This window comes from Hemibagrus wyckioides, linkage group LG03 (genome assembly GCF_019097595.1).
Source record: "Hemibagrus wyckioides isolate EC202008001 linkage group LG03, SWU_Hwy_1.0, whole genome shotgun sequence".
In the NCBI taxonomy this organism is placed as follows: Eukaryota; Metazoa; Chordata; class Actinopteri; order Siluriformes; family Bagridae; genus Hemibagrus; species Hemibagrus wyckioides.
Window position 1 is genome coordinate 22,612,646 of NC_080712.1, and position 19,286 is coordinate 22,631,931.

At 39.3% G+C, this 19,286-nt stretch overlaps 3 protein-coding genes across 3 annotated transcripts in view; 1 reads left to right on the forward strand and 2 right to left on the reverse strand.

Moving 5' to 3' along the window:
- abcg5 (ATP-binding cassette, sub-family G (WHITE), member 5) overlaps positions 1-7,392 on the reverse strand; it is a 17,952-nt gene extending 10,560 nt beyond the window's left edge. Inside the window, exons 1-10 of the mRNA XM_058385709.1 lie at positions 7,354-7,392; positions 6,643-7,207; positions 5,703-5,824; positions 5,199-5,335; positions 3,338-3,436; positions 3,109-3,241; positions 2,436-2,575; positions 2,090-2,219; positions 939-1,152; positions 638-843 (exon numbers count right to left, since the gene is read on the reverse strand). Of these exons, the coding sequence (XP_058241692.1) occupies positions 638-843; positions 939-1,152; positions 2,090-2,219; positions 2,436-2,575; positions 3,109-3,241; positions 3,338-3,436; positions 5,199-5,335; positions 5,703-5,824; positions 6,643-6,806 (1,345 nt within the window). The 5' untranslated portion in view covers positions 6,807-7,207; positions 7,354-7,392. The remainder of the gene's footprint in view (positions 1-637; positions 844-938; positions 1,153-2,089; positions 2,220-2,435; positions 2,576-3,108; positions 3,242-3,337; positions 3,437-5,198; positions 5,336-5,702; positions 5,825-6,642; positions 7,208-7,353) is intronic.
- On the forward strand, positions 7,057-15,418 carry abcg8 (ATP-binding cassette, sub-family G (WHITE), member 8). Its single transcript, XM_058385708.1, has 13 exons — positions 7,057-7,195; positions 7,746-7,850; positions 7,961-8,108; positions 9,377-9,615; positions 10,503-10,635; positions 11,106-11,375; positions 11,479-11,644; positions 11,753-11,851; positions 12,439-12,638; positions 12,742-12,818; positions 12,980-13,247; positions 13,347-13,474; positions 13,569-15,418. The coding sequence occupies exons 1-13, from the start codon at positions 7,127-7,129 to the stop codon at positions 13,704-13,706; spliced, it is 2,040 nt and encodes a 679-aa protein (XP_058241691.1). The 5' UTR covers positions 7,057-7,126; the 3' UTR covers positions 13,707-15,418.
- A 545-nt stretch (positions 15,419-15,963) lies between these two features.
- Positions 15,964-19,286, reverse strand: part of lrpprc (leucine-rich pentatricopeptide repeat containing) — a 48,538-nt gene continuing 45,215 nt past the window's right edge. The window contains exons 35-38 of the mRNA XM_058385707.1: positions 18,830-18,904; positions 18,610-18,691; positions 17,950-18,092; positions 15,964-16,220 (exon numbers count right to left, since the gene is read on the reverse strand). Coding sequence (XP_058241690.1) covers positions 16,155-16,220; positions 17,950-18,092; positions 18,610-18,691; positions 18,830-18,904 — 366 coding nt within the window. The 3' untranslated portion in view covers positions 15,964-16,154. The remainder of the gene's footprint in view (positions 16,221-17,949; positions 18,093-18,609; positions 18,692-18,829; positions 18,905-19,286) is intronic.

A 19,286-nucleotide genomic window follows, 5' to 3' on the forward strand; every position in this document is an offset into this window, starting at 1 on the left:
TTTGTCCCTCCTTAGTGATCAACTTTGAAGGCTTGGGTTTGTATAAGTCTAATGAAAAGATGCATAGAGACTCCTGTGCCATTAACTCCTGACCTTGCCCTTTCTTTACAAGCATGTGTGTACCACAAGCAAATGTACTGTATTTTGACTAGCCATGGTAATGGCTCGAGATAATGGACATTTAGAAAGCACACTTTAATCACTAGAGATCCAATTATCATTATATCTGCATCAAGGAAGTATTCAATTCAATTCATTTGTGTACAGTATGTTTATCAACTGACATTATCACAAAGTGGCTTTACAAATCACAAGTTATACATTTTACATTTAAATTGGTCTATTATGATCAACCCAGAGGTGACAGTGAAAAGAAAAAACTCCCTAAGACCATACAGGGAAGACACCTTTAGAGGAACCAGACTCAGAAGAGAAGCCATCCTCATCTGGATGACACCATTTATCTTCTATAGCTGTTTACTACATGGTCAAAAAGTGCAATTGCATAAACAGGAAATACATTTGAGTTTTAACATAAAGTTGAACTGTTCACTGATGGAGACAGGAGCTGAAGTTGTTTCATCTGTTTTGACTTATTTGATGATGTGAGTGAGACTGAGTGAAGGAGTGAACTCACACAGAGCCACAGCATTCAGCATGCCTGTGTATGGCGAAGCACCCATGGCTTGGTAGATAATACCAATCCGGTCTTGCACTGCACCCTTGGAGACATCACTGTCCAGATTCATGACAAAAAAGGCCACAAACAGTCCATAGATGAGATTTTGAGAGAGACGCATGATGACACCCATCCTGTCCCGAGACAAATTCCGTACCGTCCTCCTGGAATGATAAAATGTCATTTATTCGATCAGAATCAAATTTAGTTCACAATAATGCTATGGCACAAATGGTTTTGTTATGTAAACCATTCTCACCTAAGGAGGACACCAAGCTTGGAGACACAGCTGGGGGACTCTTTGCTCTTGAAAGGGATCATGGGTTTATTCGCACGCTGGCAGCTCTGCCGAATCTTCAACATCATTTTCTGATAGATCTCTGATTTCCGGAAGGCTGAAGTTATGTCATGCATACGTCTGTAGGTGGCAGCTTCTCTCTCACTGGAACGTGTATCCACTGAGGTCAGGTCCACTGGTGGTCAGAAAGGAGTGCCTCAATTAGTCTATAACACTAACCGATTATTTCTCCAGGTTGAGCAGACTTCATCAGACCTTCCAGAGCTTTTACTTAAACTTAAACAAGCAGAATCTTATTAGGTTACTCATGCCTTGTCATTTTCTAGGGACTGTATAGTTTTGACGTTTTCTAACTTCCACAATACGTTTATAAGGTTAAGATCTAGTATTAATATTCATTACCAGTGATCAAATCAAGTGCACAGCACTAAATACTGGTCCTACACTGGGTTCAAATGCATCTCTCAGATCACTGAGATCATTTATTCTTCTCTAGTTTGATTATAATATTTAGGTTCCCATATGCTTCCTCTTTTAAAAACATTGCTACTTAACTGATAATCATATTAAATATAAGTAATCTATATAGATACTAACTTTATTAGCTTATTTATTGTCTGTGAATGTATATGGATTTGGTTATCTAAGTATGTAATCTTTTACCGTGTTGTTATCTATTCACATGACTGATGTGTTGCTTATATCCTACTTTTGATACTATGATAATGTCTGTAGAGTGTTCTGTTGAGGGGAATAGTAAAGGATCCATGTAAAATCTAGACATTTCAGCAAAGGTTCCAAGAAAAATCTTTTTGAAAGCTAGAAATACTAGTCATCCAAAGAAACAATGGGCAACCCCTTCTATTAAAAGCGTCTTGTAATTGAGTCTTCTTTATTGTCTAAGATTTTAATCATAGTACTATTTTTTTTTTCGCAATCCTGAGTATAAACTCCAGGGGAAAAAAAATCAATATAGGTATGGGTTTTTCTGAACCCCTAATGGATTTATCTCAGTGATGTCTCCCTATGTGAAAGGGTTCAGAGAAGAACACTAGGAAGGTAGGAATAAAATATATATATATAATATATATAATATATATATACATTATTACCATAGATGTCAAATGGGTTGCAATACTCAGGACACTCGTAGCCACAGCTGCTGAAGAAATCCACCATCTCACCCGGATCTCCACAAAACACTAACTCTCCACAGCTCATGATAGCTATCCTGCTAAAAACCTACAGACGGAGACAACCCCACAGTCCTACTAATCACCAAATCAGGATTTTGTGATTTCATTACTAAGTCATAAAAATGAATAAAACATTAACATTTATGACTGTCTTCTATGTTAATCTAACCTATAGATATGAAAGACTGAGATAATGTCCTCACTTATAAAGATAATCAGTCTTTTTTTTTACAGTAGTGACACGGAACATCTTTGCACTCACTCTGAAGAGCTCTGAGCGGGGTTGATGGATGGTTACTATGACGATACGGTCCCTCCTAGCCAGCTCTGCCAGCAATACTACAATCTGATTGGCTGTCATGCTGTCCAGGCCTGTGGTTGGTTCATCCAGAAGGATAACCTCTGTAATAAGAGTCATAAAGTCAGAAAAAAACTCACAAGAAACTTTTTTTTTTTTAGAAGTCTACTTTGTTTCTTTGTTGAGAAACTTTAAGTTTAGTCTCACCTGACTCATTAGTTCATCCAATTTGCTTAAAGTTGGAGACTAATTAATTGCATGATTAATCTATTTCCTGCTTGATTGAAGAAAGCAGCAGACAGAAAGCCTTTCTAATTAAACATGGTTGCCTAATACATGGGGCAGGAGTCCCAGGAGGCTACTCAGGTCTGAAGAGCTAGATAAAATGCCCCAGAGGAACCCTCATGGACCACAGCTTAATTCCATATATGCTGCATGATAACCCTGGATTTCACTCTTTTAAAATTCTCTTTCCTTTAGTCTGACTTAGTTTCTGAGGATCAGGGCTTGAGTATTTTCTTACTCCATGTATTTTCTTCTCACTTATTAATGATTCATCTTGGTACAGCAAATGTTGATGTGTGTTGTTCGTCAAATGTATATAAGACTGTAGGGAGGTAAACAGATGCAAACTCACTAGGGTCTTGGAGCAACTGGCTAGCGATAGATACCCTCCTCCTCTCTCCTCCTGAGATACCTGGAAAGACTCGGCCTCCGATCACAGTGTTAGCCACGTGGCTTAGACTCAGTTCAGCCATAACTGCAGCCACCTTGCGTAGAGATCAAATGATTGAGATTCATGCACTGCTGAGTCTGTAAATATATTAAGGAGCTCCCAGTCTTTATAGTGACAGCTAGGAAATCACCTTCTTGCGGATGGCACTGGCTGAGTGCTGCCTCAGAGCCAGCTGAGCCGTGAATGTGAGCGTCTCCTCTACTGTCAGATAGCTCAGGAGATTGTCACTCTGAGAAGCGGCGAGAAAGGGATAGTGCCCATTAGAGAAGAATGGCAGGGAAATGCTTTGACACAAACACCTGAGAATATAGTACACCATAACAGCCTGATTCATTTAACAGCATAGTGAAGGGCTTTTGAAAGCCATTTCCATGTGTGTCATTCACACACCCAGCAATTTGAACAAGAAACCTTTTCAATATTTTATTTGACATCTATTACAGTTCAATACAATAAGCAGGGTTTGGGCACCAAATGGTTAGAGACATTAAAACCCAAAATAAGCTTTTAAACCCGTACTTTCATCTCCATCTGTGTTTCTCAACCGTTTATACATACCGCAGGTAGTTACCAAGATGGCACCTATATTTAGTGTCCACTATAATAGGAACACCTGTACACCTGCTCGTTTATGCAGTTATCTAATCAGACAATTATGTGGTAGCAGCACAATGCATATAATCATGCGGATACAGGTCAAAAGGTCCAGCTCACATAAAACTAGAATAGGGGAAAATGTGATCTCTGTGACACATGGTTGTTGGTACCAGCCCATGAGTCACTGTGAGGTGTACTATGATATGTGGTATGAATTTAAGGTATCTTTTTCAAATAGTTAGTATATGTAAGTATATGTATAAATAAGTATATGTTTCTATGACTCAGTGCTGGAATTGCTGACTACTGTGTTTTGTATCAGTTATATGAATGTATAGAATTCAATATATACTAATGGAACGTTTTTCGTCATCTTTGAACACTACTTATTTACTACACTGGATCTTATGCAAGTGATGTAATAATTCCAACCTCTCCTTCACCCAAAAACATAAAGGACTATAAATCATCCATCCAGCCATTGTTGATTCTACACAGTGTCACAGGGAACCTGGAGCCTAACCAAAGGGACTGGGTGTGGTGCCAACCCATCTCTCTCTCTCTCTCTCTCTCTCTCTCTCTCTCTCCTCTCACTCTCCTAAGAAACTAGTACGAAGAATGTGAGTCTTTCTTTCTTTCTTTCTTTCTTTCTTTCTTTCTTTCTTTCTTTCTTTCTTTCTTTCTTTCTTTCTTTCTTTCTTTCTTTCTCTCTCTCTCTTTCTTTCTTTCTTTCTTTCTTTCTTCCTTCCTTCCTTCCTTCCTTCCTTCGAATACTCTAAAATCCCGAGACAAATTACATGAACATTCATCACTGATAAATATTCACTATATATTAAGAGCAGTCCTTCATCAATACTTTGCACTCTGCACTGTTTAATTTTCTTTTTAAAATACACCTAAAAGTCAGTTTTACTCGATTCACACAGTCCCTGGTGTTTACTCTGAAGTTTGACAGGCCATTTGAGTTTCTTTGTGTGATTACTGACTGAAAGCTCAAATATCACCACCAACGCATGTTCCAGAGAATTGAATTAATGATTGTCTTAGTTTACTGCACCCAAGAGTCCTGAGAATTTTATCTGTAATAATGTAAGATTAAATAACAGCCGTCTCTTCATTATTATTTCATTTCACAGTGGATACACACGAATAGGTCAGAGGAAGATAGTTTAAGCGTTCTTAAGTGCACTCAGCCTCATCCCTTTGGTGCCTATAAAAATTTATAGGTCTGCTTCACAGACTTAACCTCTAGTAACCCAGACTAATACTTCTCACCTGCTTAACTTGATTGCTGGATGTTCGAAGGTCAGGCCACGATTTCTCAACTATTTATACAAATTATATAACATACATGTACATACTGTACATGCTAACCCAAATACACACAAACTAACCTGAAGCACATAGGAGAAACATTCCTGAAACTGTGCTTGCTTCACTTTCCTTCCATTGACAAACACTTCCCCAACGAGGGTGCCGGTGTTTCCAATACGACCCGCTATTGTGTCTAACAGTGTAGTCTTCCCAGAGCCTGAAAACGAATACTAGCAATTAGAATCATATAAGGGATTGTCTATAGCATCATGAATAGTATTTTGGTTAATAATATTATGTTGCTGAACATACATATAATTTTTAAAAGTAGTCACCTTAGAACAAATCTGTTTACAACGCATATCCACAGAACACCAATTGTAAAACATTATCTAGTGAATATTTTTACTCTTTTTTTTTTTTTTTTACACATTTCTTGGTGAGAGCAACGTGTGAACACAGGACAACACTACAAATAATTCGTACCACAGGTTTCAATGGGAAGGCTGACAGGTTATCAATCTACTCTACAATAAACTCTACAGCTTTGTATATAGGAGCTACACACAAGCCATAAACCTCACCTGAGTTCCCCAGGATGCCCAATATCTGACCACTGTCCACATGAAATGACACATCGTTCAGGATCTGCCGAGTCCATTTCTTTCTGTAGGATGGGAGATCCCACCACGGCCCTACACGCTCACTGACACACAAACACTTTCCTCAAAACAACGGTTCATGAAGAAATAAATAACTCTTCTTAGGTGTATCATTTGTCCAAATTTAGATGGATCACAAGTAACACGATTAATTTGCAAATAGAACATTCTGATAAATACTTCAGATTAATCTTCTTATTGAATAAATGATTATTTATTACCACAGTAATATTACAAAATACAGCAAAAAATATTTGACAATTATTATTTATAAGTTACTATAAAGTGAAAGTACATATTAACATTAAACATACTATTTAACACATTATTAAACAGCAAGAGAAATCTTTAAGCATTAACAATTGCTCCATTTGTATTAAATAAAAATAAATAAATAAATAAATAGCATCATACAATTGTTTGAGGGAAAAATGTATACATGTTAATAAAATAATTCATAAAATAAAAATTCTATATGAAGTATTAGAAATGAATTATTAATTTAAAAAAACATTAAGTGTTGTACAGGTAGAAAATGTTTCTCATAAATGCTGCTAAGATCTATTAATTGGCAAGTATATGTTTGTTATGTTATATGTTACATGTTTGTTTTCCTCTGGCCTTTATTTGTTCAATAATTGGACCTAAATAATACAATTTTTTTTACAGCTCTGCCGTGAATGTAATTTATGCCAATCCGATGCAGTATCACTACATATAACTGTAATCAATTTTTCTGAAATGATTCTGACATTTACATGCTTCACAATTTTTAATTGTTTTTACAACAAAAAAAAAAAAACATGAAAGCTGACATGATCCCAGTCTAATGTTTGTTGTTAGTGGCTTGTTTCTTTCTTACCTGACTGTGTAGGACACATTACTCACACTGAGACAACAGGACGGCTGTTTTTTGTTAGAAGGCTCTTGGCTCTGGATGTCTGTCCATTTCTCGGCAACAAACCTGAAAGATTCATTGGAGCTATTTTTCTGGCCATTGGCCTGCATGGAGTACGAGTTCTTCATGCTAGCTCATCTAATTTCTCATGGAAATGATCAGACTTCCTGACCCGTCAGATCCAATATTGTTACTGCGTGAAGCTTTAAGTCCACAATCGGGCCATTCCAGTGAACATTACACCAGTGAAGCTGGCACCCTAAAAAGAAGAGCTTATCAGTGGACCTTTGCTCAGTGCTGTATATAGAGAGAGCTCTGACAGTGCCTCCTCTCTACAACACACTCTCCCAGCCAAGCGACAAGCAGCAACTTCTTCAGGTTTTCAGCCCGGATCAAGGGGTCTCTGACCCCAATTCAGCACCTCTTCTGCTCCCAGTATCTAGACGCCATGACCGATGACACTGTGTTCAATTCGGAAAGCAGCTTCAGCTTCCCAGCACTGCCTGCAGACAATGAGGTGAGTCACAGCCTGAAAGAGGAAACAGGCAAATAAGCAAGGACGCTTATACACAAGAGACAAAATCAGTGAGGAAATTCAATCATAGCTGCTGTCTGCCTTCATGTCTATTTTCCTCAAATCCCTCTTCTGTATTATGTCTAAAGTTGTGACTTCACCTGTTGGTAGACTTCATGCAGATGGAAGCAGGATAAAATTTCTGTATTATGTAATGCGAGAGCGTGTCATTATTTAAATGGACTCTGAACTAGGCAAAAATTCAACATTGTCTGTCCACTTATCTACTGGCACAGGACAAATCTGATTAAAAGGATAAGATGTTAGATGTTTTATAATCTGCTCCGAATGACAGTGACAATTCTTCTATTTCCTTTAAAATATATCTCTCAAGATAGATACAATCATGTCTGGAAATAAAGTGATGCAAAGACCCTCAGTGTTCTTGCTTTGGAACATTTTCAGCTTGAATAAAAGGCATTGCTGTCTGATTCAAGCTGAGTGTATGGTATTTGAACATAGGTGTTTATTAACTCCTCATTCCTGCACACAGGGAAGAGATATCAGGCTGTTTTCCTCCGGGGATGAGGACAGCAGCCTGTATTTTACCTACAGTGGGGGTTGCAATGAACTGGAGGTCAGAAATCTACACTATCAGGTATTTATTTTTGAGACACTCATCTCAAATTAATTCTCAGTTTTGTACAGATTACATCATTTTCCTATTATGCATATATGCACACCTACACATCTGTGTGTGTACTCTAGGTGGACACAGCAGCACAGATCCCCTGGTATGAGAAACTGTCAGAGTTTAAGATGCCTTGGGAGATGCGGGGCAACAAGCAGACTGCTATTAATGACCTGAACCTGAGAGTGCACAGCGGACAGATGCTGGCTGTTATCGGCAGCTCAGGTAGGAAAAGGGCTTAAAGGTGCAGCCGTCTCTAAACTGTGTTAAAGGCACCCTGGTTATTAAATACACGTCTTAGATATATATTTGACGTCATCATTATGGCACAATAGCTTAGCGGCTGGCATTTTTTCTTCACACCTCTGGGGTTGGAGTCCCACCCCCAACCCTGTATGTGGTGTCTACATGTTCTCCCTGTGCTTAGGGGGTTTCCTACAGGTACACTAGTTTCCTCCTCCAGTCTAAAGACCTATGTTGCAGGCTGATTGGCATCTGTAAATTTGTTGAGTTTGGCTGTGTGTGTGATTGTGCCCTGCGATAAGTAGGCATCATGTCCAGGGAGTATCCTGCCTTGTGTCCTGAGTCCCCTGAGATAGACTCCATGTTCCCTGAGACCCAGTCTAGGATAAGTGATACAGAAAATGTTCTCCAAGATGCTCATTAATCGTTACTAGGGTTAGGGTTTCTTTTTTATAAAACTCTATAAAACATACCTGTGACTACTGATGCATTTTAAATGAAAATGCCAAGGGTTATCACTGCCAAATATTGAGTTTGTTAACTTATTTCAGTTTGCTTCTCTTGTATAGTACCATTTAATGCTTTATTTCATTCATTTCACTATTTTTAGACATCCTTGCTTTTGCTTTGCTTTACTGAATTTTGCACAGTAATGTGAAAGAATCATATAAGCTAAAAATCATACAAAATATGATTTACAATACTGTAATGCAGACTGCAGGTAATGGTGCTACCTCAGAACTTCAAGATTCCTGGCGCTATCCTGAACTCCCGGGCTCCTGTCGGTTTGGAGATCTGTGTATTTTCTCCTGCTGTTTATGTCAATTTCTTTTCACCTCCCAAAAACATGCCAGCAATATGAACAAAACAGTTATTTTTATGTTGCCTATTGATGGACTGGTGACAATGACAAGGATGTCAAGAATAAACTGAAAATGAATGAAGAACAAATGAATGAATATTGCTACCAAATTAATTTAGCAAGTTGTCTCATTTCAAGCTTCTGCTTACATTTTTTTGCCCTATAAATATGGAAAACATGGAGTCTTTAGTTATACTGACTAAAGAAATAAACACATGACATGATTTTAACTACAGTTTCATTGAAGTAAAAAATTACTTCTTGAATATTTGAAATAAAAATATATGACTTTGCATTTTTAATGTGTTCCAACTTCAGGCAAATATAAATAGGCAAGAGTTTTGGCAAATAGACCTATCTTTATTCATTTTTGCTTCGGCTTCCGCAGGCTGTGGAAAGACCTCCCTGTTGGACATTATAACATGTCGTGATGAAGGCGGCACCAAGAAATCTGGAGAGATACTCATCAATGGCAAACCCTGCACACCCTCGCTAGTGAAGAAAAGCATTGCTCACGTCCGACAGGATGACCGCTTGTTACCCCATCTGACAGTACGGGAGACTCTCACCTTTGTGGCCAAGTTGCGTCTACCAGCACATTTTACACAGGCACAGATAGATCAAAGGGTAAGACATGCAGCACTCATAAATTCTTCCAAATGTCCTTGACATCCTTATGATTTAAGTTAAAGGAGCTGAGGGAAAGGATGAGGAATACTTTATTTACAGCAATTCATTTAAATTCAATGTATTGTTTATTTTAATCTCAGAACTCATTAAGGGTAAATATGCAATGCAGACAAAATCAAGCGACTATATAAGTGACTACCTAATATTATGATATCAATTTTGAAAGGCAGCTTTCTTAGTTATGTCACATTTTATAAAATGTGACTACATAATTGTATAAAATATCTAATATCAGGATAAGTTATAATAGTTTGTGTTAGCGTAAACAAATTCTCTGATTACACTGACAGCAAATCTATTTTTCACTGGCCACATTGTACAACTATTGTAGAACTTTATATATGGCGGTACATTACAGGGATGCGAGATCATACTTATCACCCACTTACTAATTATTATGAGTTCACTGTTCAAGGATATCATACATGTGATATATAGCAATAAAAGCAATTAAACAGAAGCCAGTGTATGTTAATCTCTCTGATAGAGATGGCCATCAAGGTCATCATGGCCATTTATCATAAAACATGCAACCAAAAGTGATACTAGCGAAAACTGAGTTGAAAGTGATAAACTGAATCCAGATGCTTCAGGATGGTAAAGAAAGTGTGTGTATATATAAAGAATCAGGAAGTGATTTTCAGGGTGAGATCAGGAGCTTTGCTTCACCAGGTGTCATTATAAAATGTTGGATTGAAAGACAAACCAAATGCCAAGGAACCAATAAGTTCTAAGTTATATATTTTTTTAAATAAACTGGTGTAGCCCTCTTTAAGACTACACTCTGTAGACTGTATGTAAGCCTGATGAAGCAGTCTGTACAGGTGGATGATGTCATTGCCGAGCTGCGGCTGAGACAGTGCGCTAACACACGAGTGGGAAATAACTATGTGCGTGGTGTATCTGGTGGAGAGAGGAGGAGGGTCAGCATTGCTGTTCAGCTACTATGGAACCCAGGTGAGTTTGTGATACAAATTCAAATGAGAGCAAATGAACTCGGGAACATGATGGCTTAGTGTCTAGCATGCTTGCTTCACGCCTCCAGGGTTGGGGGTTTGATTCCCACTTCTGTTCAGTGTGTACAGTTTCCATGTCCTCCCTGTGCTTTGTGTTTCCATCCCCAAGGCCAAAGACATGCATTGTAGGCTGATTGGAATCTTTAAATTGTCAGCATTGTGTGAATGTGTGTCTGATTATGCCCAGTGATGGGTTGGGTTGTCCAGGGCTTCCTCTGTCATGTGCTCTGAGTCCCCTAGGATAGACTCACAAGGATAAGTGCTACAGAAAATGGATTTATGCATGGACAAATTAACTGACATCAGTTTGATACAGTTCTACAAAATCTGTTAGCCTACCTTTACTTACAGTTTATCTTTATATATACCAGTTATCAGGATTTGTCAACATCTCTAGATCTTTGTTTTCAGGTATTCTTATACTGGATGAGCCTACTTCAGGTCTCGACAGCTTTACTGCTCACAACCTGGTTATCACCCTGTCTCGTCTGGCTCGAGGGAACCGTCTGATCCTGCTCTCAGTGCATCAGCCACGCTCAGACATCTTCCAGCTCTTTGACCTGGTGGTGTTGCTGTCCTCTGGCTCAGCCGTGTACTGCGGCCCTGCCAAAGACATGGTGCCCTACTTCACGTCTCTGGGGCATCCATGTCCACGCTACTGCAATCCTTCGGATTTCTATGGTGAGTGAGCCCTGACTGACTGACTGAACACACAGATCGCAGTAAATTCTCAGTGAATGATTTGGTTTGATCAACTTGTCCTTAATGTTTCTGTCTGACACAGTGGACTTGATCAGCATTGACCGCCGCAGCTCAGAAAAAGAAAAAGAGTGTCTGGAGAGAACAAGGGTCCTGGCTGCCCAGTTTGCTGAGAAGGTGAAGAACACTGAGGACTTCATGTGGACGTCTGAGGAGCACAACGTTCCAGTGCTAGATAAAAATATTGTAAGGTAACTGGCTCATGTTTGTAGGGTCTCAGAAGTAGAATATTTCATTGGCTGCTTTTCATAGAAAGAAAAAATATGTGGTAGCTTACATCTGTGTGATGCTTTTGCTAGCGACATTCCATCTACGCCAAAAACTGAAACAAGCGTCACAGTGTCACAAAGGAAGGACCAGCGACCAGGCCGTCTGCACCAGTTCTCCATTCTGATTAGGTGAGAAAGTCTAAAACACTGGATTTTAAATGAAATGTAGAGTTTGTGGAATAGCAGAACGTAGTATCAACATCAACAGCACAGATTTCTTTAATACTGTAAATTCTAATTCAGTGTTTAAGTGTAATCACAAAACCATACCAACCACAATGGGGATACAGAGACTTAGTGGTTAGCATGTGTCCCCTGAAACTCCAGGGATGGAGGTTTGATTCTTGCCTTTGTCCTTCATGTGCAGAGTTTACATGTTCTGCCAGTGCTCTGGGGGTTTTCTCTTCCAGTCCAATAACATTCTAAATTAAAATGTCAGTACTGTGTAAGTGTGTGTGTGTGATTGTGTCCTGTGATGGGTTGGCACCTTGTCCAAGGTGTCCCCTGCCTTGTGCCCCAAGTCCCCTGAGATAGACTCCAGGCTTCCTGAGCATGTGGTTAGAGTGTACTTGGTTGTTATATTGTATTTAGCTGCATTTCTCCTTAGGCCACCATGCCTTTATATAGTTACATTTACTGATGTGTGAACTTCAATATATCTTCCCATATTGTCTTTTATTTCTCCTTGCATCATGTTTGCATGTCTGTGTAAACAGGCGGCAGGTATTTAATGATTTCCGTGACTTGGTGACAATGGTGGTGCATGGCCTAGAGGCCCTGCTAATGTCACTGCTCGTGGGCTTCCTGTACTTCGGGGCAGGTGAGCAGAAGCTGCCAGTGCAGGACACTGTGGCTCTGCTCTACATGATTGGAGCTCTCACACCGTTTGCTGTAGTACTGGACGTCATAGCCAAGTGTGAGTCTCAATTGCATGCACAAGTCAAAACTATCCTTGCATAGAAGCTTAGTCCTTCTATGTATTTACCCGGTGTTGATGCAGGTTGCTGTGGTATTTACAGGTCATTCAGAAAGAGCCATGCTGTATCATGAACTGGAAGATGGAATGTACTCAGTCACCCCTTATTTTTTTGCCAAGGTACGTACTATACCTTTCTACACCGAGAATCACAAAGTGACCACATGGAGGCAGCAAAGCTCCATGCATTAACTGTATGAAGTAGTTTTTCCATGTTTGGATACTGAAGGCCTAAAATCTGCAGTGATTATGTGTACACAACCCCCCCCCCCCCCCTTCAGGTCCTGGGTGAGTTACCAGAGCACTGTGTTTTCACGCTGGTATACAGCCTGCCTATCTATTGGCTAGCTGGCCTGAACGACTCACCAGACCGCTTCCTGCTCAACTTCATGCTGGCATGGCTGATGATCTACTGCAGCCGCTCCATGGCTTTGTTTGCAGCAGCTGTGCTACCCACTCTCCAGACTTCATCCTTCATGGGAAACTCCTTTTTCACTGTTTTCTATCTGACTGGGGGCTTTGTGATCAACCTGGACAACATGTGGCTGGGTAAGAACCGGTCACTCACAGACACTCAGAAATATTATCCTTTGACACCCACCTCTAAAAGGTTTGCTGTTGTTTTGATAAATATTTTCTCTCCTTCAGTCGCTTCTTGGTTTTCCTATATTTCCTTCATGCGCTGGGGTTTTGATGGGATGCTGCAGGTTCAGTTCCGTGGAGTTCAATATTCAGTCAGCCTGGGAAACCTGACCATCAATGTAGACGGCATTAAAGTAAGAATACCTTCTATCAGGCATTTTTTCCCCACAAAAAGGCATCGGTTACAATAAATTACTCACCTGATTTCATTTCTTTTGGGCCTTCCAGGTGGCAGAGCTGATGCATATGAACCAGTTCCCACTATACTCCTGTTATTTGGTGCTGATCGCTGTAGTGTTGGTCTTCATGTTGCTCTACTTTCTGTCACTCAAGTTCATTAAGCAGAAGTCCACTCAAGATTGGTGAAGAAAAAGCTACTGCTGAAATCGCTTTTGGATGAACTTTTGATAAACTACTACACATGAAGCCAACCTGTTGCAGAAGGATAGCAGCACCAGCATGTTTTCCGTCCACACTGAGGAGATGTATGAAACCTTAGGACAAAAGTGTTCATGTGCTGCATGTTTGTCAGCACTGTCATGAACAGAGATTTAACAATCCAACAATTTGATGGACAGTGAAGGGAAAAGATCAAAATCGCAGATTTAGAAATTTATTTTAAGTCGCTCTGTGTCAGATAAGGGTAACTTTTTGGAATAATGGCTTTATTAGTTTGTCCTTAGAAAGTCTTGACAGCTCCATGTTTGTCTCATTATTTAATTAAGTTCATGTTCTTCAGAAAATTCCCGTTTAAAAATCGTTTAAAAAAAAAAAAGTCTAAAGAGGCCAGTGACATGTCAGGTATGTAGCAGGAGAGTGTTAAGAGAAGGCGCTGCTGAGCAGCAAATGGAGTAACGTATGATTAGAGACTCAGATTTTGTGTTAATTTTTATTTTATACTGCACTTTAGACTACCTTTATTGGCATATTTACCCCATTGTGTTTTGTGTATGCTTTTTTCACACTCTAGACGGCTTATCATGGCCGTTAAACACCCCAAAACCCATACTACAATGACTCAACAACTGAGGCCTGCTTCACAGGTAGCGACCCTAGAGTTGGGGGCTTCATTTCAACCCCGCTGCTCTCAGGTTATTGATGCAGGGTCCCTAAGGTGAGAGTTACTAAGCTCGTTGAAACAAGACGGTGCCAAGATTTTTAAAACCAAACTCACCGAGTGATGATTTGTCCACAATTAGAGCTGACCTACGATTAATGAAAACGCATCTGGAAATGACAAAGCCGCTTCGGACGCAGAGCTGGCTGCACTCAGAGGTACAGTGGAGGAAATGAGTAACTATGGCTCTCAGTCTGTACTGACACCATAGTTGAGCTTAACAGCAAGCTTGCGCACTTCACAGCTGAGTTTGTCTCACAGAAGACACTTATGAACAAACAGGATAGTTGTTTCAAGTGTTCATTTTTATATTATACATTTACCAAAGACTAGCTATCGAACGGAGAGGAGCGCAAGATGTCAAATCTGAAGAATTCAATACTGAGACACACATTTAGAAAGTTATCTTTCATTAACGGAAATCACTAAATCACTAAAATGTGGAGTTCAGGAGTTCTCTGGCCTCCAAGAAAATGTCTACCTAACTTCAAATGAGCTAATAAAACACTGCTACAAGCTTTAATATATATGATCTATCAACTGGGAGTCTGCATAAGGGCACATAGAGAGGGGGAGCTGACAGGGTGAGTTGATAACGGTATTTAAACACAACTCAGAGGTTCCATATATTCACACTTGTGAGTGTTCGAGTTGTTTAATAGACTAAACCCTGACTGCCGCTGGATGGCAGCAAAGCACCATGAACTCCCATCTTCCATTGCAGCCAGTTACCCCCCCCCCCCCCCCCCCCGCTTTCTTTTATTTTCAGCAAATAACCTCAATCTGCAGCTTTTGTTTGTCTTTTCTGCATGTTTATTTTCTATACTGTGATTAATAATGAGTTATGGAAGCATTAGGCATATTTAAGAGATATCTTGGAGATCTTGAGTAAGTTGTTAAAATCCTGATGCACGTTTTGCACTGGTGCAAAACAAACAAAACCTAAGAAATGTGGCAATAAAATGTCAGATATACAAAACCCAGAATTGGTGTAAGAGGTGCATTTGTAGTGTGCATTTTCTGGACTACATTTATAAAAATCACACATTTATGATATACACACAGTATTCTAACAGCAATAGACCTGTTGGCACTAAATAATAGCTCTGTTGTGTAAAGTAGAAATTTATGTGCATTAACTAAACATTTTTGTTTTCTTTGAATCTATGATTTTGTTACAGCCCACTGGCACCTAGACATTTCCTCACCAATCAGACAAGACAGCTATCAGTATATGAGGGTGAGGGCTGTGACTTGTGTACATGGGTTATGACACTTTGCCCTTCTCCTTCATTCACTTAACACATTGCTATGTCACAAGCTACAAACAAATGGCTAGTGTCACTCTGGTCAAACACACAATCAGGATTAAAACTTGCAATAAATACATATTTTTAAAACTCTTTACAGATGAGTGGGTTGGTATTATATTTGCAAAGTGTGTAACCATTCCTATAAGCCAAAAACAAACAAAGAAAAGTAGAAAATCAAAGCAGAACTCAAACATACACATGTGTAACACATTTATTAGCATAAATACTTCTGTACATGATATTATTTGTTTTCAATGCAGTTGTAATGAGAGAGTTTACCAAGAATCACTGACTTCACAGCATTAGAGGATCTGGGCAGACATAAAAAAATAGAAAGAAAAAAAAACGAATGAAGAGACAAAAGAATAATAATGAGAAGAGATCTTAGTTATCTGTAGAACTCTGGGTCTGCAAAGCCTTTAGTTTGTCTGCGTAGAACTTGAACGTCTCCTGCGGGAGGAAGAGAAACATTTATTAATATATAGAGATATAAAATTAGCGAAAAAAGCAGGAGAAAAAGGCAAAATTGGACAAACATCAAGAGTTTGTTCTGTGTTACATTTCCATGTCCCCCCTCCCCCAAAAACCCCACATCTGTTCACCATCCAAATCTGCAGCCTTTATTCTACGCCAGACTAATAAGAAGAAATCAATTCTTCTGTGTGGTTGCATTTTGCAGATTAAATGTGTAAACATCTTTACACCCTGCCCTCCTTCAAATCCGTCTAATTAAATGGCGGCCGATTCAAAAAACAGGCTTCTCTTATTTACTTATTTTTTGTGGAAGGTGAGTACTTTCAGAAGATTACCGTGGCTCAGACGTCGTGTTTTCTTCCTATTAATGTTGTAATTAAAGTCAATAAGTAGCAGAAGCCTAATAGCAGGAGCAGATGCAAACAGCACCTCAAATCCTTTCCTTATCAGAGCTCTCAGGAAAGGTTAGCCTTGTCCCGTGGGAAAGAGAGAAAAAAGGAGAGAGAGAGAGAGAGAGAGAGAGAGAGAGAGAGGTGGGGGTGCTACCTGAGATTGCTTTGTGCAAACTTAAAAGGTAAAGTGAGAGCACTGGGGTTTTGTATGAGTAAGAGTTTGACAGGTTCTTGTTTGAGATTTCTAAAAACATAGCAATAGTGGACCTAAATAATACAAGACAGAGGGGGGCTAACACTACCCACAGGTCTGATGGTAATGTAGGGCTGAAAAGTGATGAGGTGAGCTGTAGATGATGGTATTCATGTAAGACCATGGTCAGCTTAGGTGAAGGACAGGGGTTTATGGGTAGGAAGTAGTAATGAGATTTCTTACAGCTGTGAACATCTGTGAACTGGTTTCTGATTGATAAAAATACTTTATCAAATACTCCTGAATGCTCAAGTATTTAATTCTGAACCATACTGCATACTGTGACAGTGTTTATGATGTTAATTTGGGTTTTAGAAGAAAGAAGAAAGGCTATATTGTGTGCATGGCATTACAAAAAACAAGACTGACTGGAGAATAAACAACCTACTAATCACAGACCTGTTTGAAATCGTCTTACAATCTTTATAAATACACACAGTACAATGGACATAGTAGATTTGCATACTGTATATAGGACAAAATCAAGACATTCAATTTATACAAACACATTTAGTGTGATAGGTTATTTCCAACTGTATGTTGAATTTATGTTTAAACTTTACTTTTATGCCTGTGCCTTTTTTAGCAGAGTTTAAAAAATAAATAAAAGAAAATATTTATTAAAAGCCAAGTAATATAATTGGGTGATGTGACCATTTGCATTACATTTATTATACCTAGCAATAGACAACATTTTGTCACTGAGACTAAAGTTCACTGAAATCCATCTCTGACCCTGCTTACACTGACCTTTCAAAGCCAGAGCCTTTTGATAGATAGATCCCTAAATTTAACTATTTATCAGGATTGATAATATTTTCATTTCATATTACTTTGTGACCTTTCCCGTGATTTGGAAATTTGCCATGTTCCAGGATGCACCCTTGTCATTTTCTTAAAACCATTTTTAGCATACTATGTGTTTGCGGATAAATTGTAATTATGATGCCAATCCTTGCTCTTGAGTGTGTATATAAAATGAGTGCTTGTCTATTTGTCCTTATACTTTACTGCATGTCATTGATCTAAGAAACTCGTGGGAGTGCGGAGTGATATTTACTGGAGGCTCTTCGAAGGGCACGGCCTCTCCGGCATTCTTGTAGAGCAGCGCCAGTCTCTTCAGAGACAACTCGTTCACCTGCAGCCCTTCATCCTGCATCTGCTGATACACAGCCTTGGCTGAGGTCAGGTCTTTATCCACACCTAACAGACAGAGACAGAGCGAGAAACAGAAAGGAGAAGAAAAAAACCCCATGGTTAAGTATGAGGAATGTGTTTTCAAATGGTGTTTAATTTCTCACTCTGCCATGTTCTGCTTAGGGGCAGCTGCCACGGGACTTGTTAAACAGTCCTGTGCTACTGCACTACGGACAGCCACAGAAGAGTTGTGTAAGTACTTTAACATGTCAAAGCTCTTACGCCAGGCTGGCTAGAGCAGGCCTGCATTAGAAAACACATGTTTGCATTAGCAAAATGCGCTTGCTGGTTCCAGCATGCACGGCCAGCTTGTTGCATTTTTAATAAGCTGGATAATAACTGCTTAAACCACAGGCCTGTGAACCAAGCAGTACTCTCGGGTAAGCACGGCACAGGCGCTCTCCATTCCAGGCCACAGAGATGTAAATTTATTAGCTCAAAAGTAAACTTGGAACTGCAAAAGCGAACTTCTGAATTGCAGACCCTATTGTGCACTGTAGATAAGCTCAGGAGTCACACTTACTGTAACATTTCAACAGGAAGGTGAAGACATTCTCCTTCTCCAAGTCTGGGATGAGTTTGTGCAGGTTCTTTATCTTGTCACTCTATTAAAGTGAGCAGAAAGAAAATACAGACTGTGCTTTCATTCATTCAAACAGATATTGCACTAATATGGACAGAAATTGACAGTAGTTTATAGATTATAAAACAGCACATGATTAATGATTAAATGTTTACTTTACCTGGCCTGGATTCTGAGAAATTTTCGTCATGTAGGCCACCATTATATCCTTCTGCTCTGCCACTGCTGTACATCGCTACGAGAAAAGAGGCATAAAATACACTAAGACTGATTGTGAGATTGCCATCAGGTTGAGCTGTTTGTGCGTGTATGCGACGAAAAATCAGGAGCAGCATGTAGATATTTGTATAAGCACAGTATGTGTGTACTGAACGCGTTGAACGGTTTCCATCCTCGTCTGCGTCTCAAACTGCGCTCTACAGTGGAAGGTTAATTACACAGTTAATAGGGAGTCAGAAGGATAACCACTTAATTCTTTATGAAAATTAAAATGTACTGTTCCAGCCCAATCTGAAGTATAATTATGTTCACTTAGGCACATAAAGGCTTTGATTTGAGTCTGTAGGCTTTCAGACCCCAGTGTATAATTTGTGTACTCTTTCATTAGAGTAATATGG

Bases quoted from the DNA above. Each gene is read 5' to 3' on its own strand.
- abcg8 (XM_058385708.1), top strand. From the start codon at position 7,127: ATGACCGATGACACTGTGTTCAATTCGGAAAGCAGCTTCAGCTTCCCA. The intron at 11,645-11,752 runs GTAACTGGCTCA...TGCTTTTGCTAG, and splicing joins CTAGATAAAAATATTGTAAG to CGACATTCCATCTACGCCAA. The intron at 12,819-12,979 runs GTACGTACTATA...CCCCCCCTTCAG, and splicing joins CCCCTTATTTTTTTGCCAAG to GTCCTGGGTGAGTTACCAGA.